Here is a 22,876-nt window from a genome sequence, read left to right on the forward strand (position 1 = left end):
TCTGCCCCACTCCAATCCACCTCATTCCAATCTGCCACACTCCAGTCTTCATCACTCCAATCCAAAGCAGCCTGCCCCACTCCAACCCAAAACAATTTGCCCCACTCCAATCTGCCCCAGGCCACTCCAAAACAATCTGCCCCACTCCAACCCAAAACCTTTGCCACACTCCAGTCTGTGCCCCACACCACTCCAAAACAATCTGCCCCACTCCAATCTAAAACAATCTGCCCCACTCCAATCTAAAAAAATCTGCTCACTCCAATCTGTCCCATTCCAATCCAAAACAATCTGCCCCACTCCAAACTGCACCACTCCAATTCAAAGCAATCTGCCCTACTCCAATTCAGAACAATCTGTCCCGTTCCAATCTGCCCCACCCAAATCCCCCACCCCAATGCAAGTAATCTGCTCTATTACAATCTGCCCCACTCCAATCCAAAACAATCTGCTCAACTCCAATCCACTCCACTCCAATCTGACCCATTTGAATCCAAAATAATCTGTTCCCCTCCACTCTAAATCAATCTGCCCCACTCCAATCAGTCCTTCTGCAATCCAAAACAATCTTCCCAACCGCAATTTACCCCAATCCAATCTATTCCAATCCAATTCAGCGCACTCCACCCCAGTCCACCCCAATCCAGTCTAATCCTCCTCAATCCACCCACTCCAAACAACCACAATCTACTCCACTCCAATCCAAAACAATCTGCATCACTCCAATCTGCCCCACTCCAGTTCAAAACAATGTGCCCCACTCCAATCCAAAACAATCCGCCTCACTCCAGTTTCCCCTACTGCAATCCAAAACAATCCACACACTCCAATCTGTCCCACTAAATCCAAAACAATCTGCCCCACTCCAATCTGCCCCACTCTAATACAAAACAATCTACCCCAGTCCAATGTGCCCCACTGCAATCTAAAACAATCTGGCCCACTGCAATTTAAAACAATTTGCCCCACTCCAACCCAACCGGACTCTCTCCAATCCAAAACAACCTGCCCCACTCCAATCTACCCAACTACAATCCAAAACATTCTGCCCACTCTAACCTGTGCCACTCAATCCAAAACAATCTGCCCCATTCCAATCCCAAACAATCTGCCCCACTCAAATCTAAAGCTGTATGCCCCACCCCAAATTCCCCCACTCAAATCCAAACCAATCAGCTCCACTTCAATCCAAAACAGTCTCTGCCACTCCAATCTGCCCCACACCACTCCATAAGAATCTGCCCCACTCCATTCCTAAAGAATCTGCTCCATTCCAACTCAAGACAGTTTGCCCCACGCCACTCCAAAAGAATCTGCCACATGTCACTCTAAAACAATCTGCCCCACTCCAACCTAAAACAATCTGCCCCACTGCAGTCTGCCTCACTCCAACCTGAAACAATCTGCCCCAATCCAATCTGCCTACTCCAATCTTCCCAACTCCAACCTAAACCAATCTGCCCCACCCCAATCTGCCCCACTCCTATCCAAAAAAATGTGCCCCATTCCAGTCTACCCCACTCCAATCCCAACCAATCTCGGGCACTCCAATCTGACCAACTCCAATCTAAAAATAATCTGCCCACTCCAGGCTAATAAAATCTACCCCACTCCAATCTGCCCCAATCCAATCCAGAACATTCTGCACCACTACAATCTACCCCACTGCAACTCAAAACAATCTGCCCCACTCCAATCCAAAACAATTTGCCCCACTCCAATCTAAAACAATCTGCCCTACTCCAATCTGCCCCACTCCAATCCAAAACAATCTGCACCTCTCCAATCTTCCCCGCTTCAATCCAAAACAATCTACACCACTCCAATGTGCCCAACTGCAATCCAAAACAATATGCCCTTCTCCAAACTGCCCCACTCCAATCCACAACAGTCTGCCCACTGCAAACTGCCCACTCCAAAGCAATCTGCTCCACTGCAATCCAGAACAATCTACCCCACTCCAATCTGCCCCACTGCAATCCAAAACAATCTGCATCACTCCGGTCTGCCCCACTCAAATCCAAAACAGTCTGCCCACTCCAATCGAAAACGATCTGCCCCACTCTACACCAATCCGCCCTGCTCAATCCACGTCACCTCAATCCAATCCACCCCACTCCATCCCATTTCACCCCACTCCGATGCAGCACAAACTGCCCCACTCCAATCCACCCCACACCAATCCTATTCAGCCCAATTGAACCTACTACATGCCAGTCTAATCCACCTCACACCGATCCAGTCCACCCAATCGGACCAACTCCAATCCATTCCACCACAATCCACCCAACTCTAATCCAATCCACTCAACTCCAGTTGAACTACCCCACTCCAGTCCAATCCACCCTCCATTCTAATCCACCTTGCACCAATCCATCCCACTCAAATCCATTCCACCCCTTTCTAATCCAATCCACCCCACCCCACTGAAATCCAATTCACTTCACTCCAATTCACCCCACCCTCCCCACTCCACCCCAATACAATCCACCACATTCCAATCCACCCCACCTCATTGCAAGCCACCGCACCCCACTCCAATCCATCCTACCCAAATTGAACCTTCCCCAATCCAACCCACCCCACTGCAGTACACCCCGCTCCACTCCAATCCACCACACTCCAGTCAACCCCACACCAATCCAATCCACCTACCCCATTTCATTGCATCCCTTACATCCCACTCCAATTCACTCCATCCAGTCCTCGCCAATACAATCAAACCCACTCCACGCTATTCCAGTCTATTTTAATCCACCTCACTCTACCCCAGTCCAATCCACCCCACCCTAGTTCAGTCCACCCAACACCAATCCATCCAGCCACCACACTTCAATCCAATCCAATCCACCCCACTCTAATCCACCCCACTCTAATCCACCCCACTCTAGTCCAGTCCAAACCACTCTAGTCCAATCCACCCTATCCAATCCAACTCAATCCAGTTCAGTATAATCCACCCCTCTCCAGTCCAATCTAATTCACCCTACTCAAACCACCCTATTCCAATCTAATCCACCCCAAACCAATCCACCCCACCCCAATCCAGTCCATTCCACCCCTGCCCTATCACTCCAATTTATCCACCCTCCCCAATCCAATATAATCCCCCTGTTCCCATCCACCTCACCCCACTTCAATCCACCCCACTCCAATCAATCCAGTCCGCCCACTCCAATGCACCTCACTCCACCCAATCAGCCCCACTCTACCCCATCCAATCCACTGCACTCTAGTCCAAAAGAATCCACCAGACTATCTCAATCCACTCCAACACACTCCACCCTATTCCACCCCACTTCACTTCACTCTGCACCAATCTTCAACACTGCACTCTGCACCAATCTTCAACACTGCACTCTGCGTCACTCTCTGCCACTAAACCACTGAATTATACTCTTCTTGACTCAACTACAACACTGTACTCCTCCAATTCCCCCTACGCCACTCTACTCTGAAAAATCCACTCAGCAACACTACTCCCCCACTCCACTCTATGACACTCTACACCACTAACTATTAGCCATGCTGAAGAGCAACCACGCTGGTATAGAACATGGCAAAAACACATTGCCAAGCCAATGGCTCTTGTATAGACGCGACCTATTGGCTTTGCCAATGCTTGTTCCATCTTGATCTGTGCTTTTCCCTCTGCTTTTTCTTCAGGGTCTTTGTCAGAAAGGGTACTAGTTGTCAGCCTATAATGAATATATTAATAACAGCAATGGTTATTTTGGGAAAAGTATATCAGTATATCATACTACTCGCTCAACAGTACTGATAGACTATGACTAGCGCACTTTTACTTCACCTTTGTCTCTAATCACTTTCACTGCGCCGCTTGCAGGATCACCAATAGAGTATATTGATTGTCACAACTAACATGATTTGACAGCAATTAAAATATGCTGGTAAATCTCTTACAGATAAGTGATATATTTTTTCTTTGTGCTTTAGAAGTCTAAGCGTATATGCTTCTCCCAAGAGAACCCTTGCTGTTATTAATGTAAACAGTGAACCCAGGATACTGGGTGGCCCCATGGTAATATATGATGGGCCTATAGTGAAGCACCATGCCTTACATATACTGTGCTGCGGGAATGGCACTGCAACTTTTGAACAAAAGGGATGTTCTGAGTGCCGATCCCCACCTCCTTTGGTCACTTACGGTAGATGAGGATTGAAATCCAGTACATGCACCAGATCGGGTTCTAAAGCCACAGGACCCGGAGGGTTATTCTAGGGTGTCTGCCGTCACAGGGTGAGCAGAACTGTCAGAAACATATGAAACATGAGACCCCAAGAGACCAGTCTGACGTTTAAGTATGATGCACCTGATTCCAAAATTCAAGTACTGTCCCAGTTCAGATAGGGAGATGAAGCCCCAACGCCACTGTCTGAGGCTATAGGCTGATCCATTGAGTCAGAAAAATGTGTCTAGTTTAATTTCTATTAGAAGCTTTGCTTCGAGTTACAGAAGGATTGCACCAACCACAAGTTTGCGGGGACTCTGCAAGCCAGGACCAGGCTTGAAGGACTAGGAAAAAAAGATTTCGTGCAAACAGGAACTCCTTTGCTTGCTGAAGACCTACTTTTCCAATTCAAAGTAACAAGACCCAGCTGTTCCAATGTGTGAAGTGATATCATGGACAACGACTCATACGTCTGCTCAGCTTCACCCTATGATAACTGTTGTCAGGAACATCCCTCCCCAACATCTGTGGAGGATTCCTTGTGTCTACCATCAAAAGTGTGAAGGAAAAGCTAGAGTGGCCTGAGAAAGGATCAGACTTTGCATCAATTTACCCAAGCTTCTCCCTCTTGCTCCCACCTGAGGCTGACTACAAAATGGTGACCTTGTCACAACCTCTCTCTGGATCTCCTAAGGCATCACAAACAACCATGTAGATGGTGTTCGCATATGCCTAGCACCCTCCTGGAATAACTAAAACATTCACAACAGAACAGTGTAGAGTCATGCAAGACTCTTGAACTTAGCTTTCTGACTTTTGTCTGCTGGTTGGACACTGAACCTTTACAACACCAATGTTGTGCCTCGCCTTGCATTTGTGGGTTCTGTTCTGTGCATAGGGTTCCTCTCCATACTCAGGAGATCCAGATTGCCCCATCACTGGGCTGAACGTAACCTGCTTTGTGACTATAGAAAGACATTTTTACAATGTTGTTGAACATTTATTGAAAACTAAAGTTGGATCTGTTTTATTTTTATTTTTGACAAAAACTGGCCAATAATAATTTTTAATGTAGGTATCCAGAGTGAAGTGTACCTTAAAATTTTACTCCACTCCTCCCTACAACCGTAAGCCTTCACTTCTTGGAATGGCTTCCACCTTAGAGTCAAAGACTTAACAAATATTTGCAATGCAATGGGTCTCGCGTTTGCTTGAGTTAGAGCTATTAGCGTTATAAATTCTTAACTGAACTTTTCTTGTCACATAAATTGAGATGAAAAGTAAAAAGGGTTGACATAAGAAAGTCAATTCAAAGCCCCAAGGCCGCCTTAAGAGTGAGATTTGTTGGCTCCCTGCGTGAATGTCTGGAAAGGATCGCAACTTGGGTGAAAGGCTAACTGAAACCGGAGGAGGGGCCGTCACACACTGTAACAGGAGGAAGCGTGACATAGTGTGATGGCCAACAAAAATGGTCACCTAGTGAAATCACCAGGGACGGCACTCAGCACACAAAGGAGGGACATTTCACAAAATGCACTAATAAAATGAAGCATTTAAGACAAGCACAACAAAGAATGAATAGCAAGAGTGGGCGTGGTTAAAAGCACACAGAGAGATTACAACAGGCCACAGTGCTCGCGCGCTCAACCCTAAAAAGAGGTTCTTGCCATTCAGTTGATGTGCACTAGTGGCAGGTAGCAGAGAAAACATGCAATATTTGTTGCTAAAAATGCCTACAGATTCCATTAGTTCTCAAAACTCGGAGAACTGACTTGAAACGCTTGAATTATGCTCAAAGTAAATTACATTTGCACCTTTTTTCCACTGGTTTAAAAACTTACTTGGGTGGGTTCCACAGTGGATCTCAGAACTAAATCTGTACACGACCTGAAAAACATCTCGCCTATTCTCTCTGTTTTTGGGTCACTGTAGTATAGAGGCCTAGTGCAAGTCTCGCTAAAATCGCCCTGTTAGCCTGGCTCTGCATAGAGCTCACAAGATTCCTCAGTGCCACTGATATCTATGTACCGGCTCTGAACATAGCACCACTTCCGCCAACCTACCCTTCACTCGGTGGTTACAGACATGTTTTTCAACTCAGCAGTTCCTATTAATCTGTTTTCCAGGCCGCACTAAGCTCCTTTCCAAAAACCATCCAGAGAGTGAGGTTACTGTTATCACCGTCCTGGAATCGTTTTGTCCATTCAGTCATGGCCAGTAGGACACTCAAAGCAACGATGAAATTCTCTATCATTTGCCCCTCTGTTACTGTTGATCAAAAGTAGTAAAAATATCCCAAATGTCATCACACTCCAGAGTGGACAGAGTCTCCTATGAGGGTCAGCAGGGAAAACATTATAATGGCAAGGTAGGACTTGTATGATGTTAATACCCTTCTGAGCACATGGTTGGGATGTTAGTGCTGCTGTGACATCATTACAGTATGTTATCAGTCTCTATTAACTGGACAGTCAGCGAGTGACATCATACCTTTTGATTTCAGTTTGACTCCCACCCACACTCCGGCCCTCAAGGGTTCATCACCCAGAAAGGCTAACCCAAGAACTGCCCTCACCGCTTGTCATCATCGCTGCTGCCACAAACCAGCATTTTACAAAACAGTTCAACTAAAGGATGTCACAAATGTTGTAATGGTGCCACTAGAGCACGTGGGCTTCACACTGTGTGCCTCAGCATCTCAAACCACAACCTCCACGTGCCTCCAGATTATCACCCCCAAGATCTTCACACATTTTCTTTTCACATTGTTTTTATTCAGTAAATCCTGAACATTAAATACAGTTTTAGTTCTACAGAAATGGAAAGTGAGTGTCATAGAGTGAACTTTTGTATGATAACAGAGACTTAAAATGCACAGGCTCTGCTGCAAAAATGGATTCCTTTGCTAAAGAATATGGTTTTAAACTTTTGGGAACATTTTATTGCATTGGACAATTATCTCTTGCACAAGAAGTGGACGCACTTCTAGAGCGGCTTGCATCTAGATCGTGAACTCATGGCGATCTGCGGTGACAGCTCCGGTACTAGGGGTTTTGTAGCCACAGAAAAAAGTCTATTTGATTTTATTGCTTCCTCCGTTGACGATGCCTTAAAGCTGGTTAATATCGCATCGGTATTTTGTCTTTCAAAGCTTCTTATCTTTCAATAATCCCCCATCTCTGCTCAGCAGGTGTACATATTTCACGCATGTGCGGAGCATGCTATATTTTCACTCTCCCTGTTGTCCGAGATTATGGCAGTTCACCACAAATTACAAATATTTGAACGCTGGAATCATCCTTTCGTCGAATATTTGGCCGCCTTTTTGTGCCAGCCAGTTGCTTTTCAGGGGAAACACAGAAATACGATTACTTTCGGGAGACACAGACATAAGGGGTTGGGAAGCATGGTTTGGACACAGGCCCCGGCGTGGAGTCGACGAAAGGGCCACCAGTTGACAAGGTTCACAGAGAGGCTTTTCAGAGAGGACATTTTAATAATTTGGTAAATAAAGAGACCACTGATTTAGGATTTCCACCTTTCCCAGAGTAAAACACCGGCCATTTGTTCAAGTTTTACGATTAGGCAAAGACATGGTACTTACATGAAACTTTGAATAAAATAATTAATATTCATTTTTAACGTGGCTTTTCTTGGTTTACTTTAATTATCAATCAAGGGTTATTAATGCAGTCCCAGAACACATTTTAAAGTGTTTTTTTCTTATATTGGCTATTTTAAGTATGTAATGAATCAGGAAAAAAAAAACTTTAGGTTATTTTCTCAATTTTTGTACTGGCCACAACATTAATATACTGGTCATGCCTGTTAAAAAAAGGCCAGCTAGCAACTCTATGTATTGAATAAGCGTGGTTTGAATGACTGCAAGACAGTGATAGGTCTCCCATACTCGATCAATATATTGACATCTTTTGTAATACACAAACTCTGGAATAAGGGTCTTCAGGTGAATGTATCCGACGTGCTCAGGGACAACTGCACATTCGTCATTGGGTTCCAGGGTTTCGAGGTGGGCAACTTGAAGGTGGTCACTTCTTTGCCGAACATCAATATTTCTTCTGTGTCTTCACTTCTGTTGAGAGAAATGGACAGCTGAGTAGTGCTTTTGCCAGTGGCTGTGCTGAACTCATGAAAGCATTCTGAATGTGGTGTCCTGGGAGAAGCCTTTGCTATGGGCAGTGCCCTGAGGGTGCCGTAGACTGTGCAGAGCTGTGCAGCTAGTGTCCAGAGGCTGGGCTGCTGATGAACAAGGGGCACGGCTGACAATACACAACAGGATTGGGTCTCCTGGAGGCTAAGCTTGTTTACTGTGCAATAAAAGACTAGGCCTGCATATTGGCCACCAGTGGTAACTGGACCCACAATTTTGGCCTACACTGACACAGCTTACAGTCTGGCCTACATACTGATTACAATGTCTGTGATGTGTCTAAGTTGTGTGGTGAGGCGCTGTTCTTGATTGGTGTCTGAGGGACGCACAAACTGCGCTGTTGATTGCTAATTCAGGCACTGGCAGCTGTAAAACCTGTACTCTCCGTTAAATCCTCAGCCCTCCTACTAAAACAACACTTATGTGTGGTTTGAACCAACATCTCCAGAGAGTGGATCTAACTGCATTAACAGGCAGCCACACACCCATACCTCACACCCTGACCTCAAAACCTGGACACACTGATGCTTCTTCATTCAGATTTAAACTACTTTCAGAAAACGTTGTACCATTCCCATAAGCTTTCAATTCCAAATTGTGTAAGGGTGCAGCCTTGAATTGTGATTGGTGGACATGGATTGCTGCATCCTGGCAATCACAGTGAGGTGCCTTGTGAATCACAATGAGGTGCCATTATTCATTCTCCACGAAGTGAAGGGGGACCATGGAGTAGGGGGAGCTTGGCTCCTCTTTCCACTCTAGGATGCCCGTTCCGGTTCCACATGTCACCTCGAGAGGTGTCACTTCTGGCTTTAACTTCCTTGTGCTTGAAGGGAAGGGCAAGTGTCTAAAACCTGTGCTTGCCATCAGGCACCCCTTTGTGTTTTCTTTCCTGTGGGAGAAGTGGCCATATAGGGCTATCCAGACTTTGGTTTTTGACACTGAACTGCCAGAGCATAGTACCAGTAATTTTGCCAAAAGAGATAATTTTATGACCTATAATATCTTCATTTGATGTACCTAAACCATACTCAGGACGGTTTCAGCTAGCTACAAGGCTGGTTTTTGGGGAGCAGAACTGCTGGTGGTCCAGACCTCTAGCCCCACTCGAGGTTGCCCACAGTTTGATCTGCGTGGTATGTGTTAGGGGCTTCCATGAGCATGGACGGTGAGGGGAGCTGGTTTCTTGTTAGGTTACCAGTTCTATAAATATAAAACCCTGTGTTCAACCAGAGGTCATGTCTTGCTTGATTGTACTTTTAGGAATATTAAGAAAAATATTACTCATATGATGCTCTCAGATGAAGAAGGACAACAATCCTGAAACACGTGTCCAGCGATACCCAGCATTAGAAGGCTTTGAGCAGAATTTCCAAGCAGCCACAAAGACTCATGTACTGGTCTCTGCGGAAGGACAACAATGCTAAAAGATGTGTCCAGAGATACACAACACTGGCTTTGCCAACAATGGGAAATATTGTAAAGACGTTCAACTAAAGGGACTGTTATGCTCTGCATTTACCGCAGTGCACTTGTGAGAAATGTCTGCTGGTATACCAACCAATATGCTCCCTCCACATTTTTTTTGTAAATATACATTTGTATATTCTATCACATGTATACTTACTCCTACACCTAGGTATTGTTTTGCTATTCACCATGTATGCCTGAAGATTTATACCCAGATGCAAACTTACATGTTTCCACCCTGGAGCCTCCTATGAGTGTATTTACTGTAGTACTAATTTATGTATTACAAAGTGAAGCTTCTGAATCCACCTGTAAGTGAATTGTCAAGTAATGTGATACTTTAATTTATGCCTGTACTTGCAATTCAGTCTTTACAACTGCACACCTGCCAACTTAAATAGAAATCTCACCGTGTGAGGAGAGGCAGGGCCTTGGAGGGAGCAGAGCCTTGCTCAAGAAGTGCCTAAGCGTCACTCTTGCGCCCACCCCACCCCACCCCCAAGCCTCCAACTCCCAAAAAAACAAAACAAAAAAAAGAAGCATGCTGGGGTTGCAGCTGATGTCCTAGAGGGTTTCATCACCCATTAAGGGACATTGCATGTTCAAAGCCTTCAAAACGAGCTGAAAACCACTGATGGGAGCTGATATAATGTGTCACACGGTGACTGTGAGTTGACAGGTCTGCAACTGGTAACATGCAATCCACTGTTCTGTTTTGAATTTAAATCTAAACTACTCACTACAATAGAAAACCACACATATTTCCTAGTGAGTTGTTTGAAAGGGGGGCAAAATATCACACATATGCATGTACTATGCAATGGCTGATTTGGTGTAGAATTGCAAGTAAAACGTCTTAACAGTTACTTTAGTCTTGTTTCAGACTTATTAACCACTACCAGCCTAATTACACTGCATAACTTATTTTTGGTAACACAAACCTTGGGCCTCATTTAGAGCTTGACAGAGCTTGAGCACCCCTGTACACTGAAGGTGCTTCTGCCATGCAAAACGTGCAGTTCCCCTACTCTTTTTAAAGTCTGAGGGGGCGCTCTGCTTACACTGGCAGAGCCGCTGCAAATCCCTGACCTGGTAGCACAACTGCTAAGGTCTAACAGGTCACAGTGACGGGCATTGCACCACCGTTATTCTTATTTCCTGGGGGTCTCTGTCATGATTTAGGCCTCCTGGAACATGCACTATGGCCCCCATGCACAGGGAGAACAGTTCCTCTTCGCTGTGCCATTTATCTGCTGTTCAGAGAAAACAAACCCCTGCTTTCTCTCAACAAAAAAGTTTGCTGAGCAGGTGCTTTAAATATTTCACCTCCTTGGCAGAACTTCCATGCTGTAAAGTGAGACACTGTGATAGTGCCTCCCTTTACAGCTCAAAAATCCCTGCCAGCAGACGGGGATCTCCGAAAAAATGATGCGAATGGTCCTTTGCCAGGGTAGTAGAGTAAATGACAACTGCTCCCCAAAATGCACCGCCCTCCAGAGTATGAATGAGGCCATAACGTTTTTCACTTGTCTTGATATTGATGGCACCACTAAACGTGAGCTGCTGAATTTCAGGAGGCTTGTTTGCATCTGACAATCTCCTCACTGCTTCAGTCCACAAAGGAGCTACGATTATGCCCATAAGGAACCACATGACCGTACTTTATAAAACTCCAGCAAGTAAAGTTTGCACTGCTAAAGCCCATACTACACTTGCTCCATCTGTGAGGGTCTCTTTCAGTGCTACTGATTGTGCCCTTTTTAAATGGGAGAGGGAAGCTTACACTGCTGGCTCCCAGGCTGTACTTGTGTTTGTAAAGAAGCTTGCATTTGTTGGGCCTGTTCTGATTTTGAGTGAAGCGGGTGCTACTACCCAGTAGCACCTGTTCTCGGTGTCAGGGAAGCTTGGAGCACAACTACTCACAGTCCCTCTTCTATTTCTGAGGGAACCTTACACTGTTGTTACCTATGCTGAGCCTATGTGTGAGGGATGGTTGTGCAGCTGCTGCCAGTGATGCATGCTCTTGTTGTATGAGTGAAGCCCCTTGAAATTAATGTGCATGCTCAGTTTGAGTGAAGCCTGCAGTACCTTTGCCTGCAATATTAGGGCACATTACATTGTGTGTGGACATATTCACCAGGGAAAACCTGCCTACATACGTCCAATGGAATTCAGGATTAACCTCTAAAACTCAGTGCTTCAAAAACAATTTCCATGGTTATTTCCCAATCCAACGGGAAAAGCTCGTAATTCCACGAATATTCTCGGCCCATGGTGTACCAGTAATTCTGCGTGTAGAATGAGTGAAACGATGTTGTTGCATAACTTAGAATTCAGGTCCAGAGTGTTAAGATGAGCCACTCCAAAACTGTACCTGCATTGAGTTGTTTTGTTTAAATAGAGAAGAGCTCCACTGTGATTACTGTTCAGCACAGAAATCTCAACAGGCAATTAGGGAACTCTGCAGCATTGGACCCTGGGCTTTGTTCTTCCTACATTGTGTCTTAGTACCTGGGAGGACCTAAAAGAAGGTGCTTGAACTGATGCGCCAGGAAATCGGATGAGGAGTGACAGACAGAGCAGGATTTTGTTGGTGGAAAACCCAGTTTGAGGCTCGTTAGCCCGTGGACAGGGGCGTAGCTTGGTCGGTAAATTTGGAAAAAATCAATCACGCTGGCATATTATACTGAAATACACTATAGTGCAAACAGGGCGCATGAGAGGGACTGAAGGGGCAGTGGAAAGGGAGACGAATGTGAAAAAAAAAAATATTTTGTAAAATAACCAACATTTTTAAAGACATTCAAAATAGAGAGGGAGAAAGTGTGTGTGCGCGTTGTTGTCTGTATGCAAACATTCTTGGTGGAAAACCGACAGGCCCCTCACCATACCTGACAGAAAGCACCTGTACTAAACTATTTATCAGAAAATACATTTATAAGGGAGCTGTAACACCCCAGATACACCCTGAAGCTACGCCCCTGTCAGTGGATACTTGGATACTCGCGTGGTTAGGACGGGCCACTGTCCTTTTTGTAACAGAGATGCAGATTTCCAAAATCCAAGAATTGTGAGTTTATAAATCTACACAATTTCTGGGACACCCTATTAAATGCGCACCACCGATCTAGTGAAGACTAGTGCAACCCACCCTTGTCTCCTGCTTTGTCAAGCTTGCACATCTTGATTATCTTGTGACCAGAAGCCCCTGCTCACCATGCCTAGCCATATGGCTCAAGATCGTCTGCTCGCCTGAGGCTGTCTGTGTCCACTTGTGGTCTGCCACGATACCGGTGTTTCCGAAAGACCCAAGAATCTTTGTCAGTTTCTGGTACTTCCCAATTACTTATATGGGGCTCCCAAAACTAATATTCAGTGTCCCTCTCAATACTTTCAGCTCACTATTTTCTAGTAGTTCTTAGCAGCAAAAGGACTATTTGAAGATAGGTTTTGCCTAAGTATTTTATTAATTTTCTTTTAGCTTGTTAGTATAGTAATACTATTAATAACTGTCCCCAACGCCATGGCCTAATTAATCCTTTTGGAGAGCTAAAAGACGCACGAAGAAGTCCTTCGAGCTCATTTGTGGTTGCAAATCTCTGGATTATTGTTTTTAGGGACTTCAGCAAAAGCTATTATACCTCTTCCAGTCCCGTCCTGTAACAGGTGTATACACACTTCATATATCCTACCTATACAGCATCTCCTCTATCTGCACCGTGTGTATATTCCTTGTGCTGAGTACCCTCTGTCTGAAGTGTGAATACCTATATATGGAGTGTGTTTTGTCAGCAGTGTGTGTACCCCACCTGTGTTAAGTGCTTCTGTCTGCAGTGTGTGTACCACACGTGTGCTGCGTGCCCTCTGTCTGCACTGTATACCACCTGTGCTGGGAGCCTCTGTTTGTATTGTGTGTACCCCACCTGTGCTGAGTGCCTTCTGTCTGCACGGTATCCCACCTGTGCTGATTGCCTCTGTCTGCATTGTGTGTACCCATCTATACTGAGTGTCCTCTGTCGTGTGTACCCAAAATGAGACGAGTGCCCTCTGTCTGCACTGTACCCCACCTGTGCTGGAAGCCTCTGTTTGTATTGTGTGTACCCCACCTGTGCTGCGTGCCCTCTGTCTGCATTGTGTGTACCCATCTGTACTGAATGCCCTCTGTCTGCACTGTACTCCACCTGTGCTGAGTGCCCTCTGCATTGTGTGTACCCATCTGTGCCGAGTGCCTGCTTTCTGGAGTGTGGCTACTTCACCTGCACTGAGTGCCCTCTGTCTGCATTGTGTATACCCCACCTATGCTGAGTGCCCTCTGAAATGTGTGTGTACCCATCCTGTGGTGAGTGTCCTCTGCATTGTGTGTACCCTACCTGTGCTAAGTGCCCTTTGCACTTGGTGTACCCATATGTACTGAGGGCCCTCCCTCTGTAATGTGAATACCCCACCAGCGCTGAGAGCCCTCTGCATTATTGTGTACCCCTCATGTGCTGAGTGCACTCTGCATTGTGTGCCACTCTAATTGAGTGCCCACTGTCTGCACTGTGAGTACACAACCTGTGATGAGTGCTCTCTGCATTACATGTCCCCATCTGGTGGTAAGTGCCCTGTGCATGGTGTATACCGCACCTGTACTGAGTGCCCTGTGCACTGTGTATACTACACCTGTACTGAGTGCCCTGTGCATTGTGTATACCGCACCTATACTGAGTACCCTGTGCATTGTGTATACCGCACCTATACTGAGTGCCCTGTGCATTGTGTATACCGCACCTATACTGAGTACCCTGTGCATTGTGTATACCGCACCTGTACTGAGTGCCCTGTGCATTCTGTATTCTGCACCTGTACTGAGTACCCTGTGCATTGTGTATACCGCACCTGTACTGAGTGCCCTGTACATTGTGTATACTACACCTGTACTGAGTGCCCTGTGCATTGTGTATACCGCACCTATACTGAGTGCCCTCTGCATTGTGTATACTACACCTGTACTGAGTGCCCTGTGCATTGTGTATACCGCACCTATACTGAGTGCCCTCTGCATTGTGTATACTACACCTGTACTGAGTGCCCTGTGCACTGTGTATACTACACCTGTACTGAGTGCCCTGTGCATTGTGTATACCGCACCTATACTGAGTACCCTGTGCATTGTGTATACCGCACCTATACTGAGTGCCCTGTGCATTGTGTATACCGCACCTATACTGAGTACCCTGTGCATTGTGTATACCGCACCTGTACTGAGTGCCCTGTGCATTCTGTATTCTGCACCTGTACTGAGTACCCTGTGCATTGTGTATACCGCACCTGTACTGAGTGCCCTGTACATTGTGTATACTACACCTGTACTGAGTGCCCTGTGCATTGTGTATACCGCACCTATACTGAGTGCCCTCTGCATTGTGTATACTACACCTGTACTGAGTACCCTGTGCATTGTGTATACCGCACTTGTACTGAGTGCTCTGTGCATTGTGTAAACCGCACCTATACTGAGTGCCCTGTGCATTGTGAATACTACAGCTGTGATACTTGCCCTCAATCTGCATTGTATGCTCCCCTCCTGCACTGAATGGCATCTGTCTACAAAGTATACCCCACTCTTGCTGAGTGTCCTCTGCCTGTACTGTGCCCCACCTGCGTTCAGTACCCTCTGTTTAGTGTGTACCCCATCTGTGCTGATTGCCCTATGATTTTCCTCAAACATTTTAAGAGACCAAAACAGCAAGGCAAGGGCGCAGACATAGATATTAAAGAGTGTACAGTTCAATGAGGAGCCATAAGGAACCCCAAAAGTGATAGGCTGTATGGTAGAAGCAAAGGGTTTAGAGGCAACCTGAAAGAAGCACCTCTTAGAAAAGAAAAGAATTGAGCCATTGAAAGGCCTTACAGACGAATCCACATTCGCCAAGTCTCCTGAGGAGCACTGGGTGGGATACAGTGTTGACAGGGGCGCTCAAGTCAAGGAGGATGAATCCTGCAGTCTCCCACAGTCCAGGGTGTCTAAGTTCTTCCATGACCTCAAGGAGGGCAGACTCAGTACTGTTACAGGGGCAAAAGCATGATTAAGAATACTGCAAACGGTTACAGGACTCAAGATGCTCTGAAAGTTGTCTATTGACATGCTTTTCCAAAATTTCAGCCTGCATCTGCAAGAGTGATATGGGACGGTAATTTTCCAACTTCAATGCACTCAATGCGTCCAAAGTAGTTCTTTTTTTAGCAGCAGTATAATTGTTGCCTGTTTCCATGCTAGTTGGACAGTGGCAGACGTGATTGATAAATTAAGAAGACCAATCGGAGTGGCAAATAAAACAGGGCAACCATTTTAAGTATTCAGGGAGGCGTGGAGTCTAATGGGGACACAGATTGAATAGAATAAAAGAACTTCTCAAAGTTAGCAGTATCACTAGGCAAAAAAGCAGATAAAAATGACTCCTTATTGGGATTGCTGATGCGCCTCGTAGTAGATGTATCCACGGGGGGGACTACTCCACAGGAAAAGTGGCATAAATATCTGCAATTTTCTTATAAAAGAAATGTGCCAACTCATTGCAACCATCCTCCGAGATAGGCAGAGTGGGTGGGAGCCTTTCAGAGGGATCCATCTGGGATTTAACAATTGAAGATGTTTCTTTCTCTAAGTTTTAGGAGCTTTCAATTTTCTCTGGATAAAAAGCGAGGTGCGCTTTTCTAAATGGTCCTGTGATCGCCTAGCTTTTCTAACACTACATTAGCCCATATTTCCCATGCAGTAAGAGCATCTCCTGACAAGCGTGTCTAAATTCACTGGCCTGTGTGTCCCTTCTACGATTTTCAGCTTCCCAGCCCTCTTTGATTGGGCTGTCTTTTCTGTCGGTTCTGAGCCCGCCCAATTTTTTTAAGTACCCCAGTTGTTTATGTGATTGGCTTGTTTCTATTGGGAGAGCTCCTTGCTGGAGCTGCGAGTGCCTTCTGCCTGTGAGTGCCACCTATTTGGGAATGTTGATCTTTGCCCTGATCCTCCCCTGTTGGGATAACCTCCAACTATTCTTGGATCCTCTCTGCACAACCACAGATATGATCTCCTGTCCCAGACTCTCTACAACCCAGTGACACAATTCTAGTGTCTGTAGTTTTTAGTTAACCACAAACCCCTTCACCCACATGTATCAATATTCTACCCATCCATTTACTTCTTATTTTATTTTAAATAGAAAAAGGTCAGTGCATGAACAAATCTGACAATCAATTCTTTTTTTAATTTCTAGTCAACAGTTCATCCATATGGGGCCTGACACTAGGCCTAGGAAGTGAACAAAAAGCAGTGTGCCTTATTCTCCATCCAGTCACACACACAGACCATTCGCTCCCAAGGTTTTACCAGCCTAGCAGTCAAAAACTTGGTGTTCTAGTACTGACACTACATCATCCTCCCACTTGATGACGTATTGCCTTCCCTCAAGGATTTTTTTCCATCCTTTTGAGTATGCAGTTCCAGTCCCACCACCCTCTCCCGAGAGTGTGATGTCTTCCCCTTCAGAACCTAATGAATGTGCTTGGTTCCCCTTGAGAGAGTGTTCCTCTCTGTGATTGATTTGCTTTCCCCTTATGGGTGTTTTGCTCTCCCTGGGAAGTGTGGTTCTCCCCCTTCAGAGTGTTGACCTGACTATCATACTCCATAGTCTCCTCATCAGGATACGTTGTCCTTTGGCCTGATTTTTATGACTTGTACAGCTGTTCATTTGACCACATTTCTTACCCAATGGTTGTTGCAGCCCATCCCACTCTGGGCTCCGATTTTGTCAATTTTTCCCCCAAAACAGTTGGAAGAGCGTCTGAAGCTCCTCGGGGAGTTGAGGAGCTCACGCAGGCGGTTTCTAATTGGAGACGTCTTGTCTGGGAGCTCCCAGGAGCCTCCTTGTGTGAGGGTGTCTTCTAGCTGGGGTCTGGTGACATCTCCATCCAGCGAGGACCGAGGATTTGAGACTTCACCAGTCTCATAGCTCTGTCCCACAGCTCCTTGGGAGGGCCCTAGTCCATCTTCATTGGGAAGTCTGTCTTCTAAGCGTTCCATCAGGGTCTGCAAACATAAACCATGGGCTTCATTACTGGTGGCACGAAGGAAGAGCACAACATCCTTCACATTACAGTTATGTAGGGTGACATGCAAGCCATGCTTCCAATCTTGGTTTTCCTTTACAAATCTTTGTGCTTAGTCCAGTTAGTTCTATTGAATTAATGCAAGACTTCAACTTCCAAAAATAATTTGTCCATTTATTACAAGAATTCGAGAGACATCGGTTTCTTATATTCATCCTTCTTTGATACGTATTAATGGACATTCTGATGAATGACTTGCAAAGTACATTTTTGGGGAAATGTGTCTTTGCACTCTTAGACTCATTGGGCCATAAAGTTTAGCCACTGTATAATATGGTCAGTGTATTATGTTCTATAAATGTCTGTTGTTGCAGTTGCTAAAACAAGCCATGGCAAAGCCAATAGGTCTTACCTCTGTAATTTGAGTGGCATGCTGTTGGCTTTGGTAGTGTTTGTTTGAAAAGTATTCTTCGAAAAAAGTAAATGTATGTTATAGTCAGTGAATTACATTATGTGGGTTTAAGTTGTAATAGCTATAAAACAATCACTGGTAAAGCGAATTGGTCTTGCCTCTATAATGCAAGTGCCAAGATGTTGGAATTACCACTGTTTGTCTGTAAAGTATTGTTTAAAAAAACATAAAATGAAAAAAAACATTTTGAATACTGAAGGAAAAGAAAACACATCTTATAGTATCTCAAAGCCGTACATTGAAATAAATGTTTTAATTCCTCATTTATGGCACGTTTCGTTTTTTCACATATTTTTCTCTCGGGAAACTCCAGAGCGAATTTCAAAAGAACAAGGAAGTATCACAGTGTAAAGGGAACATTTGCCAAGCCTAATTTACTTTCTACAGGATTCAGCCATTTGCTCATCTCCAGTGGCCAAAACAGTAGATTTATGGGCCTCTGGGAACTGACATGCACACCTTCTGCCTCAGATGCCAGTTAGCAGTAGATGGCCCTTCCTCAGCACCATAAAAACAATTGTGTGCCAAAACTTGTGCTTTTTTCCAATATTTGGAACGTGGGAGATAAAACAAAAAACATGCCTTAAAGTCTGCTCTTCAGTTATATGTCAGGAAAAATATCCATGTTGCTGTGGTTTTGCAGATAAGATGTGGGAGTGAGGAGCTACACAGTGCAGTAGGATTGAGGGGCATGTATTTGGGAGGAGACGCGACACACCTGGGAGAGGGCTAAAAAACATGCACTCTTGTGGAGTGCTGAATGAAAATAAAAAAGTAGTCCCCTAAATGTGAGCATTGATAGGATACATGACAACCAGTCAAAACAAGGCTCTGCTCCAGGGGAGGAACAAACACAAGAAAAGGAAGATAAGCCATTAAATAAGAAGTAAGCAAATGAAAGTGACAATAAAACCAACCACTGGTTAGCAATGACTGCCCTGTAAGCCCTCTGCGAGCTCACAATAGGTCTTTTGCATCCAGGCAGCTTACATTGACTGAAGAATTGAAGATTCAAACTAAACAGCATTAAATTCATACTTTTTGGCTCAAAGGTTCCACAAAAAATACTAAAATTAGATGCTCTGAACTACTGGGCTGTGTGCAATCATTTGATTTCAGGAACATCAACTTTGCTTTGGAAACACGTATCCAAAGCAAAAACAGAAAATATATGTTTTAGTGAGTATAAATTTTATAAGCCTAACTTACACTTTTATTCAGATTATCTAAGGGTGGGTATTACTTATGGACATAAAAAAGTGAGGTATACAAATAAGCTCTAACTAAAACGTGACTGTAAATACATTTAGGGTTGACCAACCTTATTATGATTGAAGGACGATGGATGGAAATGTCAAAATATACTTCTTGTATTTCTTGTGATCTACAAATGGCACAAGCAATATGAGCCATTCCCATACTTTGGAGCCTTTCTATTAAACGTTCTGAGCAATGCAGTAAACGTTATAGAATCTATGTGGCAGCACTGGCCTATTTAAACCTGTTAAAGCACTGTTATTTTGCAAGATGCAAGAGCAATGCTATAGATCCCACACAGGCTGACACATGTACAAAAAGGGGGAAGGGTAGGGGCTAGTAATATAACAGGCGTCTTTTGCCAAAATGCATTGAAACTTTGTCAAGATAATTTTTAAAACTATTCATGGATATGATAAGAAATGTTTCGTGTTAAACAATGATAGTTCCCTACCAACAAATCTCAAGTCTTACACTGAGTTCTTGGCTCAATGGCTTCCTTAATGTGAGAGCAGCAATGATAATTTTGCGATGGCAAAGCACACCTCTGCCATCATCTACTAATCTTAGTGCGGTCACTGTACGGCTCCACACGTGGGCCTTTAACAAAAGGTAAGAATACTGAAGTTACCTTTCGTGTTGCAAAACCTTTATTAAGGCCCCCTTCAGTAGGCCTTTCCGGAAGTGGAACCAGTTGCTGGTTTACTATCTTATAACTTCAATGTTTCTAGTCAAGGCTGGAGACCCCTACGGCTGAGTACAGTGGACGAATGAAGACGTGCACCGACGTCTATACAGTCCTGAGGATGCTGCCTCATTCACATAAAAAACACATGTTCTACCACTGCGCTGGCAGCCCTTAGGGTGAGTTCCTTCACCCGCCAGCTCCATCAAGTTTACCATTTTAAAGAGACTTTTAATTATGAGTGTTTACACTAATTCTTAATAAAGAGATCACCATGAGGCAATTACATTCAAGAAGTCATAAAGAACTGGGATAATAATGAGCTATTATCAAGCAGAGCTCCTGAGACAACACCCAGCTGCAAATCCTGAGCTTTGGCTAAGCGCGGCTTTATGCCCAACGCAGCGCTGTACCAGGGAGCAGCTACGGCCCTGGTTACTTTGTGAAGTTTACCTATTGGTATGTGTTATCACTCCGCAATTAAAACTGGTGGTATAGGTCCTGGGGTTAATGCACCCCCGAGCTGGCCTGTGTACATTCTCATAGTCTGAGATCCTGATACCTGTGCGGAGCTACTAAGAGATTATTAAACTGCACCGACAACACAGGGAAAACACAATGTAAACAAACCTCCTGGCAGGTCAGTTTAAAAAACAGGTTTGAATGCTTCAGGTGCGCTCCCCATTAACTGTTACGTCGTTAAATGTAAATTACTCGGTGTGTGGCGAACTGCGCTTCGAAAAGCATATCTGCTGGTTCCCGTCCCACCCATAGCAAAACCGCTATGCTCGATCGAGGGTCGTGCATTTTGCATAATGGCGCCTTTCATGGTCGCTCTTACCTCTAAGTCCGCGAGGTCAGAGCGCGAGATGGCGCCGTAAAGGGGGTTTCCGGCGGCGCCGAGCTGCAGGCCCAGGACAAGCGAAAGAAGCAGGTTAAGGCAGAGCGTCACCATCGTGTACTGGGTGGAAGAAAGAGTGCCGGCTTCCTACTCTCTTCTCTGGAGCCTCTGAGCCAACTTGGCCGATCTTTCCTGTCTCCCAGAGCTGTCCTGCAACAGTACAGCCCAGGGCCCCTTTTTATATCCAGAGAAACGACACAAATGTCCAAGGAATGACGCTTTCGACATTCTGTCACTTTGGAGTGATAAAAGGTGCGCCCCCGGACAGCAGAAGATTCCCTTTTAGAGTTATTATCTAAGCTTTCAGGCGGGAGGTGGTCTCAGTCACTTCTGTGGAAATGACAGCGAATGGTCATTCCAGGAAGTTTCACATTCCTGGTGGATGCTTCGAGAGTTGGTCACATGGAAGGTGTCGGAGATAATGGGACAACAGCTTGCTTATCACAGATAGGTGGGGAGCCAATCAGAGGGCCGCGTCTCTCTTAATTTTCCACACCTTGATGTGCAACAGGAAGTGCTGATGGCACCATGTCTAATCACATCAGTTCAGAGACATGATGGACGCATCTCCACTCTGACTCACTAACAACCACAGTCTACTAGCAAAATGCGTATGGACGTCACCAAAAAGGACCCAAATAGGTGTTGAGCAAGCAGGGTAGGCTTTGCCAACTGCAGTACAGCAACATCAAGGAAATGTGTCCTCACTGAGAGTTATCCTCCTGCCCGCCTCTCACCAGTATATTCAGAGCGAACACTACAGAGGGCCTAAAGGGAAGGTTTGAAGATTCTACTAAGATTTTCTCTTGGTGGGATCTGTGGGGACACCCCATGAATTAGCCTTAGCGTGCAAGTCTTTCACTTGCAGGGTCTCAGCTTCTCAACCCAACCCAGTGACCTTTCTGCACAGATAAATGAAATAAGTTTAAAAGGTCTCAGGTAATCTTGCATGGAGTGTTCTTGCCATCAAGGCAGTAAGACACGCCCTCCATAAACAGACTGAAACCGTTTGGCAAATCTGCAAAAAGTTTGTCTTGTCCCCCATATGTAGAGGCAATTGAATATTAGTTTTTTTAAAATTTTACTGAGACATAATACCGATCGGGATAGAGTCAATGTGGACTGTGGAGAATGGAATTGGGGTAAGTTTTATAAAGCAAAGAAAAAGTCTTAAGGTATTTAAGCGAGGACTCAAAGAAATCAGCACCATAAGCAAAAAGATAACACAAGCCACAAAAATAAAACCTAACCTAGACAGAATCATGAACTAACTAATGAAGGAAATAAACACAAAAGAAACTAAAAGCAGTGGCTAACAGTAAGGCTTTCAGGCCTCGAGAACAGAGAGCAGTGTTGCCCCAGGTATAAGTTCATAGGTAAAGTGTTCCAGATCTGTGTAGACTGTTTGGTGTTGGAATAATTCATTGCTTTTAAAAAAAAAAAAACTGGTGGTCCTCTCCATAAGGAAAAGTGGAAAAGTAACAGCAGAGCTTTATGACTCGTCTAAACTTTCTTTTACACATTTTTTTTATAGTTCACAAACCAGGTGTAATATTATGTTTGGGAAGCCAATCCAAGAGCATATTCCCAGAAATATTGTTGCACCTGTCATGTGACTTTTATTAAGCTTCTTATTTTTCAT

General features: G+C 44.8%; 1 protein-coding gene across 1 annotated transcript; it reads right to left on the reverse strand.

Annotated features, from left to right (window-relative positions):
• Positions 1 to 7,205: 7,205 nt before the first annotated feature.
• Positions 7,206 to 21,382, reverse strand: NPPA (natriuretic peptide A). The gene is made up of 3 exons (XM_069242519.1): positions 21,175 to 21,382; positions 17,579 to 17,899; positions 7,206 to 8,286 (listed from the first exon to the last, which is right to left on the reverse strand). Exons 1-3 carry the CDS (start codon positions 21,286 to 21,288, stop codon positions 8,281 to 8,283), a joined length of 441 nt encoding a protein of 146 aa, XP_069098620.1. The 5' UTR covers positions 21,289 to 21,382; the 3' UTR covers positions 7,206 to 8,280.
• Between the last annotated feature and the right edge of the window lie 1,494 nt (positions 21,383 to 22,876).

The sequence above is a fragment of the Pleurodeles waltl genome, chromosome 6, assembly GCF_031143425.1.
Source record: "Pleurodeles waltl isolate 20211129_DDA chromosome 6, aPleWal1.hap1.20221129, whole genome shotgun sequence".
Lineage (NCBI taxonomy): Eukaryota > Metazoa > Chordata > Amphibia > Caudata > Salamandridae > Pleurodeles > Pleurodeles waltl.

Excerpts from the sequence above, each read along its gene's own strand:
- NPPA (XM_069242519.1), bottom strand. The coding sequence starts at position 21,288 with ATGGTGACGCTCTGCCTTAACCTGCTTCTTTCGCTTGTCCTGGGCCTG. Across the intron at positions 17,900-21,174 it reads CTGACCTCGCGGACTTAGAG|ACCCTGATGGAACGCTTAGA; the intron begins GTAAGAGCGACC and ends TTATGTTTGCAG.